This window comes from Triticum dicoccoides, chromosome 4A (assembly GCF_002162155.2).
Source record: "Triticum dicoccoides isolate Atlit2015 ecotype Zavitan chromosome 4A, WEW_v2.0, whole genome shotgun sequence".
In the NCBI taxonomy this organism is placed as follows: Eukaryota; Viridiplantae; Streptophyta; class Magnoliopsida; order Poales; family Poaceae; genus Triticum; species Triticum dicoccoides.
Window position 1 is genome coordinate 101,703,917 of NC_041386.1, and position 18,777 is coordinate 101,722,693.

General features: G+C 51.5%; 1 protein-coding gene across 1 annotated transcript; it reads left to right on the forward strand.

Annotated features, from left to right (window-relative positions):
* The first annotated feature begins 14,818 nt into the window (after positions 1–14,818).
* LOC119285234 lies at positions 14,819–17,901 on the forward strand. Its single transcript, XM_037564472.1, has 3 exons — positions 14,819–15,283; positions 15,365–15,748; positions 16,913–17,901. Exons 1-3 carry the CDS (start codon positions 14,966–14,968, stop codon positions 17,552–17,554), a joined length of 1,344 nt encoding a protein of 447 aa, XP_037420369.1. The 5' UTR covers positions 14,819–14,965; the 3' UTR covers positions 17,555–17,901.
* Positions 17,902–18,777: the final 876 nt, after the last annotated feature.

Consider the following 18,777-nt stretch of genomic DNA (forward strand, 5'->3'; position numbering starts at 1 on the left):
AGATCCCGGACGTCACGAGGAGTTTCGGAATGGTCCGGAGGTGAATAATTATATATAGGAAGTGCAGTTTCGGCCATCGGGAGAGTTTTGGGGGTCACCGGTATTGTACCGGGACCACCGGAAGGGTCCTGGGGGTCCACCGGGTGGGGCCACCCATCCCGGAGGGCCCCATGGGCTAAAGTGGGGAGGGGAACCAGCCCATGGTGGGCTGGTGCGCCCCCCTTGGCCCACCCCATGCGCCTAGGGTTGGGAACCCTAGGGTGGGGGGCGCCCCACCTGGCTTGGGGGGCACTCCACCCCTTGGCCGCCGCCCCCCCCCCTAGGAGATCCCATCTCCTAGGGCCGGCGCACCCCCTAGGGGGCCTATATAAAGGGGGGGAGGGGCAGCCGCACCCTTGAGTCTTGGCGCCTCCCTCTCCCCTGCTACACCTCTCCCTCACGCAGTAGAACGACGAAGCCCTGCTGCGGTGACCGCTGCATCCACCACCACGCCATCGTGCTGCTGGATCTTCATCAACCTCTCCTCCCCCTTGCTGGATCAAGAAGGAGGAGACGTCACGCTAACCGTACGTGTGTTGAACGCGGAGGTGCCGTCCGTTCGGCGCTAGGATCTCCGGTGATTTGGATCACGTCGAGTACGACTTCCTCATCCCTGTTCTTTGAACGCTTCCGCGCGTGATCTACAAAGGTATGTAGATGCAATCCGATCACTCGTTGCTAGATGAACTCATAAATGGATCTTGGTGAAACCGTAGGAAATTTTTTGTTTTATGCAACGTTCCCCAACAGTGGCATCATGAGCTAGGTCTATGCGTAGTTCTCTTTGCACGAGTAGAACACAATTTGTTGTGGGCGTAGATGTTGTCAACTTTCTTGCCGCTACTAGTCTTATTTTGCTTCAGCAGTATTGTGGGATGAAGCGGCCCGGACCAACCTTACACGTACGCTTACGTGAGGCCGGTTCCACCGACTGACATGCACTAGTTGCATAAGGTGGCTGGCGGGTGTCTGTCTCTCCCACTTTAGTTGGAGCGGATTCGATGAAAAGGGTCCTTATGAAGGGTAAATAGAAGTTGACAAATCACGTTGTGGCTTTCACGTAGGTAAGAAAACGTTCTTGCTAGAACCCTATTGCAGCCACGTAAAACTTGCAACAGCAATTAGAGGACGTCTAACTTGTTTTTGCAGCAAGTGTTTTGTGATGTGATATGGCCAAAGTTGTGATGAATGATGAATGATATATATGTGGTGTATGAGATGTTCATGCTATTGTAATAGGAATCACGACTTGCATGTCGATGAGTATGACAACCGACAGGAGCCATAGGAGTTGTCTTTATTTTTTGTATGACCTGCTGTCATTGAGAAACGCCATGTAAATTACTTTACTTTATTGCTAAACGTGTTAGCCATAGTAGTAGAAGTAATAGTTGGCGAGCAACTTCATGGAGACACGATGATGGAGATCATGATGATGGAGATCATGGTGTCATGCCGGTGACAAGATGATCATGGAGCCCCAAGATGGAGATCAAAGGAACTATGTGATATTGGCCATATCATGTCACTATTATTATTTGATTGCATGTGATGTTTATCATGTTTTTGCATCTTGTTTACTTAGAACGACGGTAGTAAATAAGATGATCCCTCATAATAATTTCAAGAAAGTGTTCCCCCTAACTGTGCACCGTTGCGACAGTTCGTTGTTTCGAAGCACCACGTGATGATCGGGTGTGATAGATTCCAACGTTCACATACAACGGGTGTAAGACAGATTTAGACATGCAAACACTTAGGTTGACTTGACGAGCCTAGCATGTACAGACATGGCCTCCGAACACAGAAGACCGAAAGGTCGAGCATGAGTCGTATAGAAGATACGATCAACATGAAGATGTTCACCTATGTTGACTAGTCCGTCTCATGTGATGATTGGACACGGCCTAGTTAACTCGGATAATGTTATACTTAGATGACTGGAGGGATGTCTATCTGAGTGGGAGTTCATTGAATAATTTGATTTAGATGAACTTAATTATCATGAACTTAGTCTAAAATCTTTACAACATATATTGTAGATCAAATGGCCAACGTTGTCCTCAACTTCAACGCGTTCCTAGAGAAAACCAAGCTGAAAGACGATGGCAGCAACTATATGGACTGGGTCCGGAACCTGAGGATCATCCTCATAGATGCCAAGAAAGACTATGTCCTACAAGCACCGCTAGGTGAAGCACCTGCTCTCCCTGCAGAATAAGACGTTATGAACGCTTGGCAGACACGTACCAATGATTACTCCCTCGTTCAGTGCGGCATGCTTTACAGCTTAGAGCCGGGGCTCTAAAAGCGTTTTGAGAGACAGGGAGCATATGAGATGTTCGAAGAGCTGAAAATTGTTGTTCAAGCTCATGCCCGGGTCGAGAGATATGAAGTCTCCGACAAGTTCTTCAGCTGTAAGATGGAGGAAAACAGTTCTGTCAGTGAGCACATACTCACTATGTCTGGGTTACATAACCGCTTGACTCAGCTGGGAGTTAATCTCCCGGATGACGCGATCATTGACAGAATCCTTCAGTCGCTTCCACCGAGCTATAAGAGCTTTGTGATGAACTTCAATATGCAGGGGATGGAAAAGACCATTCCTGAAGTATTTGCAATGCTGAAATCAGCAGAGGTAGAAGTCAAAAAGGAACATCAATTGTTGATGGTGAATAAAACCACTAAGTTCAAGAAAGGCAAGGGTAAGAAAAACTTCAAGAAGGACGGCAAGGGAGTTGCCGCGCCCGGCAAGCAAGCTGCCGGGAAGAAGCCAAAGAATGGACCCAAGCCCGAGACTGAGTGCTTTTATTGCAAGGAAAGTGGTCACTGGAAGCGGAACTGCCCCAAATACTTAGCGGGCAAGAAGGCCGGCAAAACGAAAGGTATATGTGATATACATGTAATTGATGTGTACCTTACCAGTACTCGTAGTAGCTCCTGGGTATTTGATACCGGTGCAGTTGCTCACATTTGTAACTCAAAGCAGGAGCTGCGGAATAAGCAGAGACTGGCGAAGGACGAGGTGACGATGCGCGTCGGGAATGGTTCCAAGGTCGATGTGATCGCCGTTGGCACGCTACCTCTATATTTACCTACGGGATTAGTTTTGAACCTCAATAATTGTTATTTAGTGCCAAGTTTGAGCATGAACATTGTATCAGGATCTCGTTTAATACGAGATGGCTACTCATTTAAATCCGAGAATAATGGTTGTTCTATTTATATGAGAGATATGTTTTATGGTCATGCTCCGATGGTGAATGGTTTATTCTTAATGAATCTCGAGCGTAATGCTACACATATTCATAGTGTGAGTACCAAAAGATGTAAGGTTGATAATGATAGTCCCACATACTTGTGGCACTGCCTCCTTGGTCACATAGGTGTCAAACGCATGAAGAAGCTCCATGCAGATGGACTTTTAGAGTCTCTTGATTACGAATCATTTGACACATGCGAACCATGCCTCATGGGTAAAATGACCAAGACTCCGTTCTCAGGAACAATGGAGCGAGCAACCAACTTATTGGAAATCATACATAGTGATGTGTGCGGTCCAATGAGTGTTGAGGCTCGCGGTGGTTATCGTTATGTTCTCACCCTCACTGATGACTTGAGTAGATATGGGTATGTCTACTTAATGAAACACAAGTCTGAGACCTTTGAAAGGTTCAAGGAATTTCAGAGTGAGATTGATAATCAACGTGACAGGAAAATCAAGTTCCTGCGATCAGATCATGGAGGAGAATACTTGAGTCACGAATTTGGCACACACTTAAGAAAATGTGGAATAGTTTCACAACTCACGCCGCCTGGAACACCTCAGCGTAATGGTGTGTCCGAACGTCGTAATCGCACTCTATTAGATATGGTGCGATCTATGATGTCTCTTACCGATTTACCGCTATCTTTTTGGGGCTATGCTTTAGAGACTGCCGCATTCACTTTAAATAGGGCTCCGTCAAAATCCGTTGAGACGACACCGTATGAGTTATGGTTTGGGAAGAAACCTAAGCTGTCGTTTCTAAAAGTTTGGGGACGCGATGCTTATGTCAAGAAACTTCAACCTGAAAAGCTCGAACCCAAGTCGGAAAAATGCGTCTTCATAGGATACCCCTAAAGAAACTATTGGGTATACCTTCTACCTCAGATCCGAAGGCAAGATCTTTGTTGCCAAGAATGGATCCTTTCTAGAGAAGGAGTTTCTCTCGAAAGAAGTAAGTGGGAGGAAAGTAGAACTTGATGAAGTATTACCTCTTGAACCAGAAAGTGGCGCAACTCAGGAAAATGTTCCTGTGGTGCCTACACCAATTAGAGAGGAAGTTAATTATGATGATCAAGATACTTCTGATCAAGCTCCTACTGAAATTCGAAGGTCCACAAGGACACGTTCCGCACCAGAATGGTACGGCAACCCTGTCTTGGAAATCATGTTGTTAGACAACGGTGAACCTTCGAACTATGAAGAAGCGATGGCGGGCCCGGATTCCGACAAATGGCTGGAAGCCATGAAATCCGAGATAGGATCCATGTATGAAAACGAAGTATGGACTTTGACTGACTTGCCCGTTGAGCAGCGAGCCATAGAAAATAAATGGATCTTTAAGAAGAAGACAGACGCGGATGGTAATGTGACCATCTATAAAGCTCGGCTTGTCGCTAAGGGTTATCGACAAGTTCAAGGGGTTGACTACGATGAGACTTTCTCACCGGTAGCGAAGCTGAAGTCCGTCCGAATCATGTTAGCAATTGCCACATTCTATGATTATGAGATATGGCAAATGGACGTCAAAACGACATTCCTTAATGGTTTCCTTAAGGAAGAATTGTATATGATGCAGCCGGAAGGTTTTGTCGATCCTAAGAATGCTGACAAGGTGTGCAAGCTCCAACGCTCGATTTATGGGCTGGTGCAAGTATCTCGGAGTTGGAACATTCGCTTTGATGAGATAATCAAAGCATTTGGGTTTATGCAGACTTATGGAGAAGCCTGCGTTTACAAGAAAGTGAGTGGGAGCTCTGTAGCATTTCTCATATTATATGTAGATGACATACTTTTGATGGGAAATGATATAGAGCTTTTGGACAGCATTAAGGCCTACTTGAATAAGAGTTTTTCAATGAAGGACCTTGGAGAAGCTGCTTATATATTAGGCATCAAGATCTATAGAGATAGATCAAGACGCCTCATAGGTCTTTCACAAAGCACATACCTTGATAAGATATTGAAGAAGTTCAATATGGATCAGTCTAAGAAGGGGTTCTTGCCTATGTTGGAAGGTGTGAAATTGAGCTCAGCTCAATGTCCGACCACGGCAGAAGATATAGAAGAGATGAGTGTCATCCCCTATGCCTCAGCCATAAGTTCTATTATGTATGCAATGCTGTGTACCAGACCTGATGTAAACCTTGCCGTAAGTTTGGTAGATAGGTACCAAAGTAATCCCGGCAAGGAACACTGGACAGCGGTCAAGAATATCCTGAAGTACCTGAAAAGGACAAAGGAAATGTTTCTCGTTTATGAAGGTGACGAAGAGCTCGTCGTAAAGGGTTACGTCGACGCTAGCTTCGACACAGATCTGGATGACTCTAAGTCACAAACCGGATACATGTATATTTTGAATGGTGGGGCAGTAAGCTGGTGCAGTTGCAAGCAGAGCGTCGTGGCGGGATCTACATGTGAAGCGGAGTACATGGCAGCCTCGAAGGCAGAGCATGAAGCAATTTGGGTGAAGGAGTTCATCACCGACCTAGGAGTCATACCCAATGTGTCGGGGCCGATCAAACTCTTCTGTGACAACACTGGAGCTATTGCACTTGCCAAGGAGCCCAGGTTTCACAAGAAGACCAGGCACATCAAGCGTCGCTTCAACTCCATTCGTGAAAATGGTCAAGATGGAGACATAGATATTTGTAAAGTACATACGGACCTGAATATAGCAGATCCGTTGACTAAACCTCTCCCTAGAGCAAAACATGATCAACACCAGAATTCCATGGGTGTTCGATTCATCACAATGTAACTAGATTATTGACTCTAGTGCAAGTGGGAGACTGTTGGAAATATGCCCTAGAGGCAATAATAAAAGGATTATTATTGTATTTCCTTATTCATGATAATTGTCTTTTATTCATGCTATAATTGTGTTATCCGGAAATCGTAATACATGTGTGAATACATAGACACCAACATGTTCCTAGTAAGCCTCTAGTTGACTAGCTCGTTGATCAACAAATAGTCATGGTTTCCTGACTATGGACATTGGATGTCATTGATAACGAGATCACATCATTAGGAGAATGATGTGATGGACAAGACCCAATCCTAAACATAGCACAAGATCGTATAGTTCGTTTGCTAGAGTTTTTCCAATGTCAAGTATCTTTTCCTTAGACCATGAGATCGTGTAACTCCCGGATGCCGTAGGAGTGCTTTGGGTGTACCAAACGCACAACGTAACTGGGTGACTATAAAGGTATACTACGGGTATCTCCAAAAGTGTCTGTTGGGTTGACACGGATCAAGACTGGGATTTGTCACTCCGTATAACGGAGAGGTATCTCTGGGCCCACTCGGTAATGCATCATCATAATGAGCTCAAAGTGACCAAGTGTCTGGTCACGGGATCATGCATTACGGTACGAGTAAAGTGACTTGCCGGTAACGAGATTGAACGAGGTATTGGGATACCGACGATCGAATCTCGGGCAAGTAACGTACTGATTGACAAAGGGAATTGTATACGGGGTTGCTTGAATCCTCGACATCGTGGTTCATTCGATGAGATCATCGAGGAGCATGTGGGAGCCAACATGGGTATCCAGATCCCGCTGTTGGTTATTGACCGAAGAGCCATCTCGGTCATGTCTACATGCCTCCCGAACCCGTAGGGTCTACACACTTAAGGTTCGGTGACGCTAGGGTTGTAGAGATATAATATGCAGTAACCCGAAAGTTGTTCGGAGTCCCGGATGAGATCCCGGATGTCACGAGGAGTTCCGGAATGGTCCGGAGGTGAAGAATTATATATAGGAAGTGCAGTTTCGGCCATCGGGAGAGTTTCGGGGGTCACCGGTATTGTACCGGGACCACCGAAAGGGTCCCGGGGGTCCACCGGGTGGGGCCACCCATCCCGGAGGGCCCCATGGGCTAAAGTTGGGAGGGGAACCAGCCCATGGTGGGCTGGTGCGCCCCCCTTGGCCCACCCCATGCGCCTAGGGTTGGGAACCCTAGGGTGGGGGGCGCCCCACCTGGCTTGGGAGGCACTCCACCCCTTGGCCGCCGCCCCCCCTAGGAGATCCCATCTCCTAGGGCCGGCGCACCCCCTAGGGGGCCTATATAAAGGGGGGGGAGGGGTAGCCGCACCCTTGAGTCTTGGCGCCTCCCTCTCCCCTGCTACACCTCTCCCTCACGCAGTAGAACGGCGAAGCCCTGCTGCAGTGACCCCTGCATCCACCACCACGCTGTCGTGCTGCTGGATCTTCATCAACCTCTCCTCCCCCTTGCTGGATCAAGAAGGAGGAGACGTCACGCTGACCGTACGTGTGTTGAACGCGGAGGTGCCGTCCGTTCGGCGCTAGGATCTCCGGTGATTTGGATCACGTCGAGTACGACTTCCTCATCCCCGTTCTTTAAACGCTTCCGCGCGTGATCTACAAAGGTATGTAGATGCAATCCGATCACTCGTTGCTAGATGAACTCATAGATGGATCTTGGTGAAACCGTAGGAAAATTTTTGTTTTCTGCAACGTTCCCCAACAGCTTGCCTTTCCAAGGCGCCAATTTGCCTGCAACCTTGTCTTCCAGCATTTGGAGATGTATCCTCCTTAATCTTTTGATTGCGAGTGGGAGGCCAAGGTAGCGAATGGGGAAGGAGGAGCGGCATGCCGGGAAGGATTGGAGAATGTCATCTAGGTCCACGTTGGCACATTTGATAGGGGCTACAATACTCTTTGTGCAGTTTGTGGAGAAGCCGGTGGATTCACCGAAGGAAGTAAGCATGGCTGCAAGGAATTGTATGTCCTCCTTGATGGGGGCACAGAAAACTGCGGCATCATCGGCATAAAGAGAGGCACGAATCCCCATGTGCCTCCCAGGGAGGGGATGAAGCTTGCCTTGGGTGGTGGCTTTGTTGAGGATATGGTGTAGTGGGTCGATGGCAAGCACAAATAGCAATGGTGATAGCGGGTCCCCCTGCCTAAGTCCCTGTCCATGCTTGATTGGGTCGCCGGCAATACCGTTGAGCAAAACTCTTGAGGACGCCAAGGATAGTAGTGCCGAGATCCAGTTCCGGAAGCGGGCAGGAAAGCCATGGTGATTCAACATCTCCAACAGGTTATCCCATCTAACAGAGTCAAATGCCTTCTTAATGTCAAGCTTGAAGAGGAGCATAGGCTTTTTTGTGCGGTGAAATCTTCTGGCTAGATTCCGTACATACATAAAATTGTCGTGAATGCTCCTCTTTTTGATGAAAGCACTTTGCGCAATTGAAACAATATCATTCATGTGGGGAGCCAATCTAGTGGCATGTATGTTTACATTGCTTTTTCTGATAAGTAATTTTATGACAACTTTTACACACACAAAAAAAAAACTACACCCATTTTTGGTACAAATACAATGAAAATGACATGTGAGCGACTACCAGAGTGTCGACTAAACATCTCCTTCTTCTCCACCTGGACTTCTTTTCCGTCGACAAAACAGCTGATTTCTGCCGCCACAAGAACACCGGACCACGATCCGTTGGGGTGTATATACATACATACATACATACAAACAATACAAAAACATACAGAACCACTGAAGAAAGACAAGATCCAGGACAAGATTCAGAGCAAGATAGCAGAGCTACCTAAGACCCGACGACCAGCTGACTTTACCCCGTCCTCACAGCTGACTCTCGTGTCTGTCTCCGTCCGGAATTGAACCCTTCTCCTCACGCCGGGCGTTACCAACAACAACTGAAACCCATTCTCGCCTAACACCAACAGTTCGAACAAGAACGGAGCACCTTGTTCGGCCAAGCCCCGTCTCATCTTGTCCTTTACCAGTTTTGAGTTCAGCAAACTCCATTCTCCCAGGTCATTGCAAAACAAGAACCCAAGCAGCCAACCAGAAGGCAACACCTATGGCAAAAACTGGACAATCCAAGGAAACTAAACCGTCCGCGATACCCGCACGTCGACGTGCCACGCTTTACATCGACAAGGCCCGACGGACGTGTCCGGTGTCCTCCTCTGCTCTGTGCCAAACTCGTGGCATTATTCTTCTGTCTAGTGCCAATGGGGAGGCACGGACACCTCACCGGAGACACGGCAACAGGGTCGCAATGTATAATAAGAAAAAGCAAAACAAATACTACACTTGTCGAAACTCTGTAGTACTCCTTGTCCGCTCTCGTCGCCAGCAGCGGAATCTTCAAGGCATCACGGTATCACCGGCAAGCTAGCAGGATGTTCTGATTAACCCAACAATTTTAGCAGTATATTTGTGTCATCTTAAGTACTAACGCCATGTCATTATAGGTCAATACTACGAAACCGTGACATGATCCAGTACGTGGCCTGACCTGTGCAGCCAAAGTCACATTTCCGTCGGTGGTGGGGACAAAATATTGATGCGGAACTCGTCAATCCGCAAAAGCCTGTTCTTCTGGGATGTCAACCAACCAGAAAAGCCTGGTTTGTCTTTGCACGTTGTCTTGTTCCTCGATGAACAATATCCTTCCTACAGTAGACTTGCGACAACAAATTGTTTTTCACAAAAGTCCTGCGAAATTCAATTGATCTGACCTTCCACTAAACTATATACACGACTTATAGTATATCTATGCGTTTGACCTTTCGGTACGCTGTACAGGCAATCTCCGGTCAAAGCATGTTTGATTCGACCATACTCTACGGATTGGAAATGGATTCAACCACTTCCATCATTTCACTTCGTTCCTTGAATTCCAAACAAAAATGTCACCGTTAATAAAAGCCTCCGCCTGAAGATCGTGCCACATCCCGAAAATCCCAGACTAATATGCTATGGCCCATCATGATTAAAGTGTTCCAATTTACAAACAGACCAATGGAAAAAGACTCCGCGGGACAAGCTACTTTGGTCATGCAAATTCCGACGTCCGGCAGCTAGACCCTACTGCTCACTAGCAAGTCACCAGAAGTCCAAAACTACCACCATGATTCTATGGAGAAGAACGGGAGAGCCTTTCCCCCGACAAGCAAGGCCACGCATATGAACGTACTACACGTTACCCCTTTCGCGCGCGGGAACGAACGGTACTTCCACACGGCAGGTTACCATAACGTAGGGAGGATCACACTGAAAGGCATCGCACCACCGCCCCCGCACTGTTGACAATAATTTCATCCGAGTCAGAGACACCGACCCAAGTCGCAGTTTCGGCATGTTCTACACTTATTTTTCGGCGGGGCGTCACTTTCTCTCCGGACTGAATCGTCGGCGTAGATCGTGGCGCAGCCGATCGTAGCACAATCTGAACCATCTCCATGTCGTGAATTCGCCTAGCTAGCTACGTAGCAGCACCCTTTTGCCTAGGCCACTTGCTGCGTCTCACTGCATGTGGCATGTTGCATTCGCTGCTTGCTGCTGAGTGGAAGCAAAACAAGGTCGCAGTCTCGCGGTGGAGGTCGCGCATTAGCGGTGAAGGTGAAGCAGATGGCGCTTTACAACTCAAAAAGGCGGGGCTGGATCGGCACGCCTCATCGGCCGGTCTCCATTGCTGCCGCCGGCCTGCACCAACCGGGCAAGACTAAGGCGCGAGTGCGAGATGATTGGGAGGGAGGCCGGTCGGGGGCGCGCACCAGGAACAGGGAGGACAGTGCGGCGAAATCGGGGGCCTCCTCCTTCCCGACGTCTCTCCGGCAACTGACGTGGACTGCCTCCAATCCAATCCATTCCCTTCCTTCCATGGCCGTCTTCTCTCTCTGTGTGTACGCGCCGTTAGGTACTAGGACTGCTACCACTACGAGGTGCATGCCGGCCAACTTACTGTTGCACTGCAAGCTTGCGATCGTTGCGTAAGAGCATCTACACCCGTCATGATCAAATCTCGCCCCTCAAACGTCCACGGACACGTCGCGTTCGCATATAGTGATCAGTTACGTCTCAAAAAATGCATTCTACATCCGAATACCTCAAACTAGATACCTCAAATTCATATTATTACATGCAACGCAACGATGTTTGAGCGGAGCTTGGTCCGGTTCCGCTCCGCTCATCCGGCTCCGTCGTGACCATGTCCGGTGGCCGGCTGCGCCCCTCAGAGTGTTGGTCCGGTCGCCGGCAAGGTAGAATAGAGCATGGGACACGAGTTGGCCACAGGACTCAAGGCGCCGTCGTTTCTCATGCCCTATTCTTTCTCGTCGGAGCCCGAAACCCGTTTGTGTGCCTGTGGATGTCAGGTCAATCTGGGACGAGTTGGCGACATCCACCATGACGCGGTTGCGGCGTCCGGACTGGTGCACCGTACGGGGCACCGGAGAATGCGACTCCGCCTCGCCGACGTCCACCGCTGCGAGCGTTGCCGTCGCGTCCCGGCCCCGTTGCCACACACGGCGAGCACGACACGCCATGTTTGCGTCGGACGACGCCCACAGTGCGTCCATGGCCTCGGCGCGCCAACGGAGGGGTTTCATGTCCACTACCGCGTTCGAACGCCGGACGGACCGCATCGCCTCCGGTGAGGCAGCGACGGCTGCCCTAGTGCCGGATCCATGCGTCATTTGGGCGGATGCAATGAATTCCTGACGGAAGAAGTCCGAGCGCTGCCATGCATGGGCCTCCTCCAGGAAGCGGCGGAGTGCAAGCCGGACGGCCATCTCCTCTTCGTGGCCGCGTGGGATGAGCTCTGGATCGTTGGATCTGGAGGTAAAGGACTCGGATACACTGCTCGCCATGCCGGAGACTGCCGGACTGCACCGAGGACGAGTTTGGGTGACAGAGGGAAGTGCAGTGAAATGGCTAGGATTTGGTCCGGCAAGCGGAGAGGAATATATGTTGGTCAGGTGGGCCATCGTGGACCGGGTCTAACATAACGCGCATGTCCGAACGTTCTATATTTGGGTTAGATATGAGAGGTGCGGGTCAGTCCAGGCGTTTGAGCCATCCGTCTAGATCAAAATTTCGTGACCGGACACTGGCGCGTTTGAGCCATCCGTCTAGATCAAAATTTCGTGACCGGACACTGACCTGGCAGCCCGCCCGGACGTATAATACGGGTTTGAGACGCTCGGCTTTTAGATGCTCTAACATGCCAAATTGGAATCGCCGTCGCCGACCAGATCCAGCTAGTATTGACCTTCGAAAGGGCTTCGACACTCGATTGTTCTTGGCCGCTTGCCTAGACTCCAACTCAATCCGGCCCCCTTTTGTTTAGCACACAAAGTTTATTCCTGGAATTGGACTTCTTTTCCCGTTTCTCATTGACCTTTTACAGCTTCTGATGCCATGGATCTAGCAGCAGCCTCTGCGACCGGCCAAACTCCAGCTAGTCCTTGGTCCAAAACAACTCCTCTTGACTTTCCCCCCGTCCGAATGAGAAATAAAAATCCCCCGAGTCATATCAGTACTCGAGCATCTTCGGTTATATATTACCATCATTGATATGTTCGAACCAAAGGGTCCAATTGTCGGTAACGTGCAAAGAGGCCAAAATTTCCAAGGCCAGACGTGATCGCCCGAACCACCACCACACCATCTAGTCTAGTGTGGGCACGGCATGGCGAGCACCAGTAGTAATAAGAACCTCTAATTACGTGGTCATTACCGGCGACGAAACCAGACGAGGGCCGTCAGCGTCTGGCAAGCGTAGCGGTGTCGGGCCCTGGCGCCAAATTAGCGCACAGTGCCCTAATTGATTACAACTTGAGTTATAGGTTATAACGCGAAAGGCTGAGGCTGCTCGCCGGATTCAGAGAGCAGTGTCAGGTTGTTGGGGGTATCCCGCCGGACAAATACCATCGCCGTCCCTATAGCAGCAACCGATGCCACCAGCAAATCACCAGTCGTGAAAGCGGCCGGCGGCGGCACCATAATTCACGACGCCGGCACGTCATTAGCCAGGCGGCAAACGTGGCTCCGCACTCACTCACTCCGATCCGCGGCGTGCGTGCGTGCGTAAGATCCAACAATTACTTCCGGTAATCATATTACTCATCTGCCTGCCTTGCGCATCCCTTATCCGCTACGTACACCACGTAGTGGAGCAGATGCGCGATCATCTAGATCGTGCCGATCATTGGTTTTCCCTGGCAATGATTGTGACGATCCGGTGATCCGATTAGAAAACGCGCATACGAGGCGTGCGGCCGGATCAGACCGAATCACACGATGGGAAAATACTGGCAGAGCCTGATTGATCCATGGATCTTCCCCTGTCGAGCCGGAGCCTGGAGACAGAGAGAGTGGTGCTGGCCATGGCCGTTGGCGTTGGCGGCAACAGCAACCTGGTTGGCACGTCGGGGGGAGGGGGAAGAGACAAGATCTCCAGCCCACACGAACGCCAATACAATACCCATACCCATACTCCCGATAGAGATACTCCTACGACCAATATAGTACTGGCAGGCAGCGCGCATGGACGGCGCAAGCGTACAGCCACAGCGCGATCAAAACAGGTTGGAATCGAGCCGGGATCCGATCCCCTCGCGCCGCGAATGGCTCGCGCGGCCGGCCCAACCACCGGGATGCGACGGCCCCTTTTCCTTTCCTTTCCCGGTGGAAACTGCGTCCCGTCGGCCGTCCTTGCGATCTCGGGCCACGCGCGGCACAATCAAGCGACGATCATTGCGGCGACCTACCGGCCGGGTCCCGGAGACGATTGGGGAGGCGCGAGCGTCAACAGAGTCCTAATCCCGGTCGTGCTGCAGCTACTGCCGCTAGCTCCTCCAAGCCCTTTTCCAAGCCGGTACTGGTCACGTACTCACGTAGGCAGGCATGGCTACCAGTCACGGAAAGGGACCCCCGGGGACAGCCAGCCTGATTGCGTGGCCGTACGTCGCGGTGGGCGAGTGAAACCGGGAAGGAACATCCATCATCTTCTTGTGTGCAGTTCAGAGGTCCAGACCGTGAAACTCATAGCGTGCTGCTGCGAGCACAGTGCGCGCGATGGCGAACCGCCGGGGTCGGGCAGAAGAAACCGTTAGGGATTGCTTGCTTGCTTGTGTCATCCTGAATCTTGGGCGTTGAACGATGTGATGGTAGAGCTCGCTGTTCATCGGCCTGCACTCACAAGAGCAACACGCAAGTTTCCAAGTCGTATTGCTTGCCAAGGATCGATGTTTTGTTGGTGACACTCATGCTCTTGACGGCCTCACACATGCAGGAATGTTTTCCTTTCTGGCCGTAGTGGGCGAGTAAAACATAGGTCGTATTAGGCCAAAAATTTGGTTTCACAAGAACCGATTCAAACCGGAAAGTCCACGGAAAACCACATGCACTCCACTAAAGGAAGCGTGTGCGTGGGAACGCCATAGCCCAGCAGAAAAGGAGGAGGTTGAAACTCCACAAGGGAAATGTATAATTTCATTGACGCGCTGACGCGCCGAGAAAACCTAGAAAAACAAAATTGTTAAACAAGATAGGGCAGAGCGTGCGTGCGGCCACGACCAGACTCACACTCCGGGAAAGATAACGAAAGGAAAGGGCCAATCCCCGAGGCCCAGCTGCCAGCCGCCCGCACGGCCCATGAGAAACCGGTACAAGACCACCGAGAGCAGGACGAGGGCGGAGGCGCAATAACCCCAACAAAAAGGAGGGCGAGCTCTCTCCAACACTTGGCCATACAGACAGAAACAGAGCTGCGCATCGCATCGCGTCCACGGAGCCAGCGGCGTCGAGGGCCAAGCGGAGGAGGAGGAGATTGAGCTGTGGGAGAGCGACGACGCGCTCCCCATGAGGAAACTGTGCCCCAACCTGGAGCGCGACGACGCGCTGGACACGGTCCTGGAGGTGCCCATCCCCGAGGAGATGTTCTCCGGCGGCGGCGGCAGCTCCCGCGGCGGCTCCAGGTTCGGCTGCACCGGCGTCAAGGCCTGGATGCGCTCGCACGCCGCCGACCGCTCCGGCGCCGGCGAGCCCTGCTCCATGAGCCGCGGCGAGCTGCAGCTCATGCTCGGCGTCATCGGCGCGCCGCTCATCCCGCTCCCCGTCAGCCACGCCAAGCAGTCGCCCTCCTCCGTGCTCTGCGAGCAGCTCAAGGGCGACCCCATTGTACGTCCAGCTCTTTTCTTGCTTCTGACACAAGAAGAAGATTGGTTTCTGACGATAGTCGTGACTGAATTGGCATGGCAGGAATCGTCGTCGGCCAAGTACATCGTGCAGCAGTACATCGCGGCGTCGGGCGGCGAGTGGGCGCTCAACAAAGTGACGAGCATGTACGCGATGGGCAAGGTGCGGATGACGGCCGCGGAGCTCAACAGCAGCGACGCGGACAGCGGCGGCAGCAACAATGGCGGCGCCCACCGCGGCGGGAAGAAAGGCGGCGGCGGCAAGGGCGGCGAGATCGGCGGGTTCGTGCTGTGGCAGAAGAAGCCGGAGCTGTGGTGCCTGGAGCTGGTGGTGTCCGGCTGCAAGATCAGCGCCGGCAGCGACGGCAAGGTGGCCTGGCGGCAGACGCCGTGGCACCAGTCCCACGCCTCCCGCGGCCCGCCGCGCCCCCTCCGCAGATCGCTCCAGGTGCGTATCCTACGACCACACGTACACGTTACCGTTTGCTGCCCTGTACCGTGGACGTGTTTTCCGGTACACCCCGTACACGTATACCGTATCCTAAGACTTTTACTAGCCACTATGCATGCTACTGAACGCAATGAACTCTCACGTAGCTTGACTTAGCTAGGGCAGTGATTAAGCTTCACGCAACAACCAGACGAGCATAAGATTTTGATTGATGAAAGACGAAGAAAATCATTAGGTAGACAGCTTACGCCTGGACTGGTGATACGAGCCTGAAGTTGCTAGTTGGTCGGACGTAGGGGGCGCGCCCATTGTTGTCATCGATCAATTAGTGGTTGCCTTGTTGGTATTGCCGTATATGCTAACATGGACACGAACTTCTCCGGGAAAAAAGCATGGACATGAACCTAGACGCTCTCTACGCAAAAAGCATGGACAGTACCCGGCGTACGGCGCGGCGTCGACTGTACCGCGTGCATGCCAAATGATCAGGGGCGTCGTGTACGTACGTACGTGCGTGCGTGCGTGCATCTCCCCTGGGACGCACGCTGTCGGCGGGGCGGGGCAGAGCAGAGGAGAAGGGATGTTAATTTCGCGCACGGGCCGCGGACATGATTACGCCTTTTGATCGTTGGTGGTCAAGGCCCAGAGCAATGTCGGGGATAAGATCGGGTCGGGTCGCGCTGGAGACCCAGGTATCTCGCCGATACGTTACGTAGGTATGGGGCGGAGGACTCGTCATCATTGCCAGTATCCTGTCGCTCGTGCTTGGGAAGGTAATTAGTGCCGCAATGACGACGGAGGGGGGCTCGACATACCCATGGTTAGCGCGGAGGGCGCGGCGTGATTAGGGGGAGGGGGCCAACGTGCGGGCATGTGCGGCCGGCCGGACACACCCACATGGACATGGGCCTCATCACTCATCACCCCCTCCGTCATCAAAATCGGTTGGTGATCGCCCACCCGGCCCGACTCTTCCCGGTAATCGCGCAAAAAAAACTAGTCTAGTCTCGCCGCGTGCTCCAATCCATCGACCTCCCCGTTGTTAATTTGACCATGGAGTCAACCCTCTAGTTTTCGCACCTGCACGGCTGATGATTTGGGGTGGACACGTGGGTGGTGACGTGGAGCTGACGTGTGTGTTCTCTGCGAATGGACGTGCAGGGGCTGGACCCGATGCTGACGGCGAGCCTGTTCGCGGAGGACTCGGTGTGCATAGGGGAGCGGAGCATCGACGGCGAGGACTGCTTCGTGCTCAAGGTGGAGGCGGAGGCGTCCAGCCTGCGGGCCCGCAACAGCAGCAGCGTGGAGATCATCCGCCACACCGTGTGGGGCTACTTCAGTCAGCGGACGGGGCTGCTGGTGCAGCTGGAGGACTCGCACCTGCTGCAGATCAAGTCCGGCGGCCCGGCCGGCGGCGGCTCCGTCTTCTGGGAGACCACCATGGAGTCGCGCCTCCGCGACTACCGCGCCGTCGACGGCGTCAACATCGCCCACTCGGGCCGCACCGCCGTCTCGCTCGTCCGCTTCGGGGACACCCACGACGGCGGCAACACCCGGACGCGCATGGAGGAGCACTGGGACATCGAGGAGGTCGACTTCAACATCTGGGGCCTCTCCATGGACTGCTTCCTCCCGCCCAGCGACCTCAGGGACGCCAAGGAATCGCAGCAGCAGGAGCTCGCCGTCGTCAAGCCCGCGCGCCCGCCGCCGCTCAGGATACCGGCCGTGGCCGTCGTCCGCGTGGGGCCGTCGCAGGTGGCCGCCGTCAACCTGGACGAAACGGAGTCGCTGCTCGCCAGATGATGATGATGGCATTCCAATACCAACACCACACACAACACGTAGTAGTAGTAAGATAGAGCTGTATGTGTGTACGTGACACTCGTCGCAAATATCTACAACATCTGTAAATACGTTTCAGGTGAGACTTTTCTTTTCTTTTTTTCCTTTTTGATTGATGAGGTGTGGATAAAGCCTAAGCTAGAATTGGGAGTGAGCTACGTACAGTAGTGGTGAGTGATTCGGGCTAGGTGTATACTCTAATTATAGAAGATGTGTTGTAATGAGCTCAACGAAGCTCCGTCAATGTAAATCTAAAAGAATCTCCCACTTCTGCTTGGTCACATAATGGACATTAACTTGTCTTCAAAGCCTGCCTTTGTCTGAAGAAAATGTATGACGAGATAAAGCATGCCTTTTTCTGAAGAAAATGGATGACGCCACAGGGACGGCTTCATGGAGCACTAGGAACTACTACCTCTGAATAAGAATGTACTACATCTAACTAAATAGAAGTCTTAGGCCTTTTTTGGTTCATAGGATAGAAAAATTATAGGAATAGGAAAGTCATAGAAAATAAGATGACATGTATCTCAAATTCTATGAGTAGGAATAAGAAAGAAGATGTTATTTGATTCACATCATAAGATTTTTTTCATTGAGTCTAGGCTAATGTTTATTTTTCTATGAAATCTGAAGGATAGGAAGAATTCCTTCACAGGAATAGGATTCCATTCCTACAAATCAAAGGGCTCTAAAGGAATTTTTCCTATAAAAAACCTATCCTATAAAATTCCTACAAGATTTCTCTAAACCAAAGGAGGCCTTAAATTTAGTTACCGAGGGAGTAATATAAAACCTTTTAGAGCAACTCTCCAATGGGGCGACCATTTCGTCCGCCGCCATCCGTTTGGGTCGGCGCGGACAAAAAAATCGGCCCAACACGCCGACCCAAACGGACACGCGTCCGTTTTCGTCCGCCTGCCGACCCATTCCCGGCCTATTTTTGAGCCGGATTTGCATCGGCGCGGACACAAGACGGACGCGCGCGCTCGCCCTCTTTCTTCTTCGGGCCCGCTGGTCGGTGACACATTGGCCTTTCCACATCAAACATCTCACCCTCGCCCGCCTGCTTCGTCGTTGACGCCGCCGGCCATTATTTCGATAAAAAAAGGATACATAGATAGTTCTAGTGTACATAGATAAAAGAAAAGACTGACTACTCGTGGCTTTCCGACTTCGACTCG

Bases quoted from the DNA above. Each gene is read 5' to 3' on its own strand.
- LOC119285234 (XM_037564472.1), top strand. From the start codon at position 14,966: ATGAGGAAACTGTGCCCCAACCTGGAGCGCGACGACGCGCTGGACACG. The intron at 15,284-15,364 runs GTACGTCCAGCT...TTGGCATGGCAG, and splicing joins AGCTCAAGGGCGACCCCATT to GAATCGTCGTCGGCCAAGTA. The intron at 15,749-16,912 runs GTGCGTATCCTA...ATGGACGTGCAG, and splicing joins CCCTCCGCAGATCGCTCCAG to GGGCTGGACCCGATGCTGAC.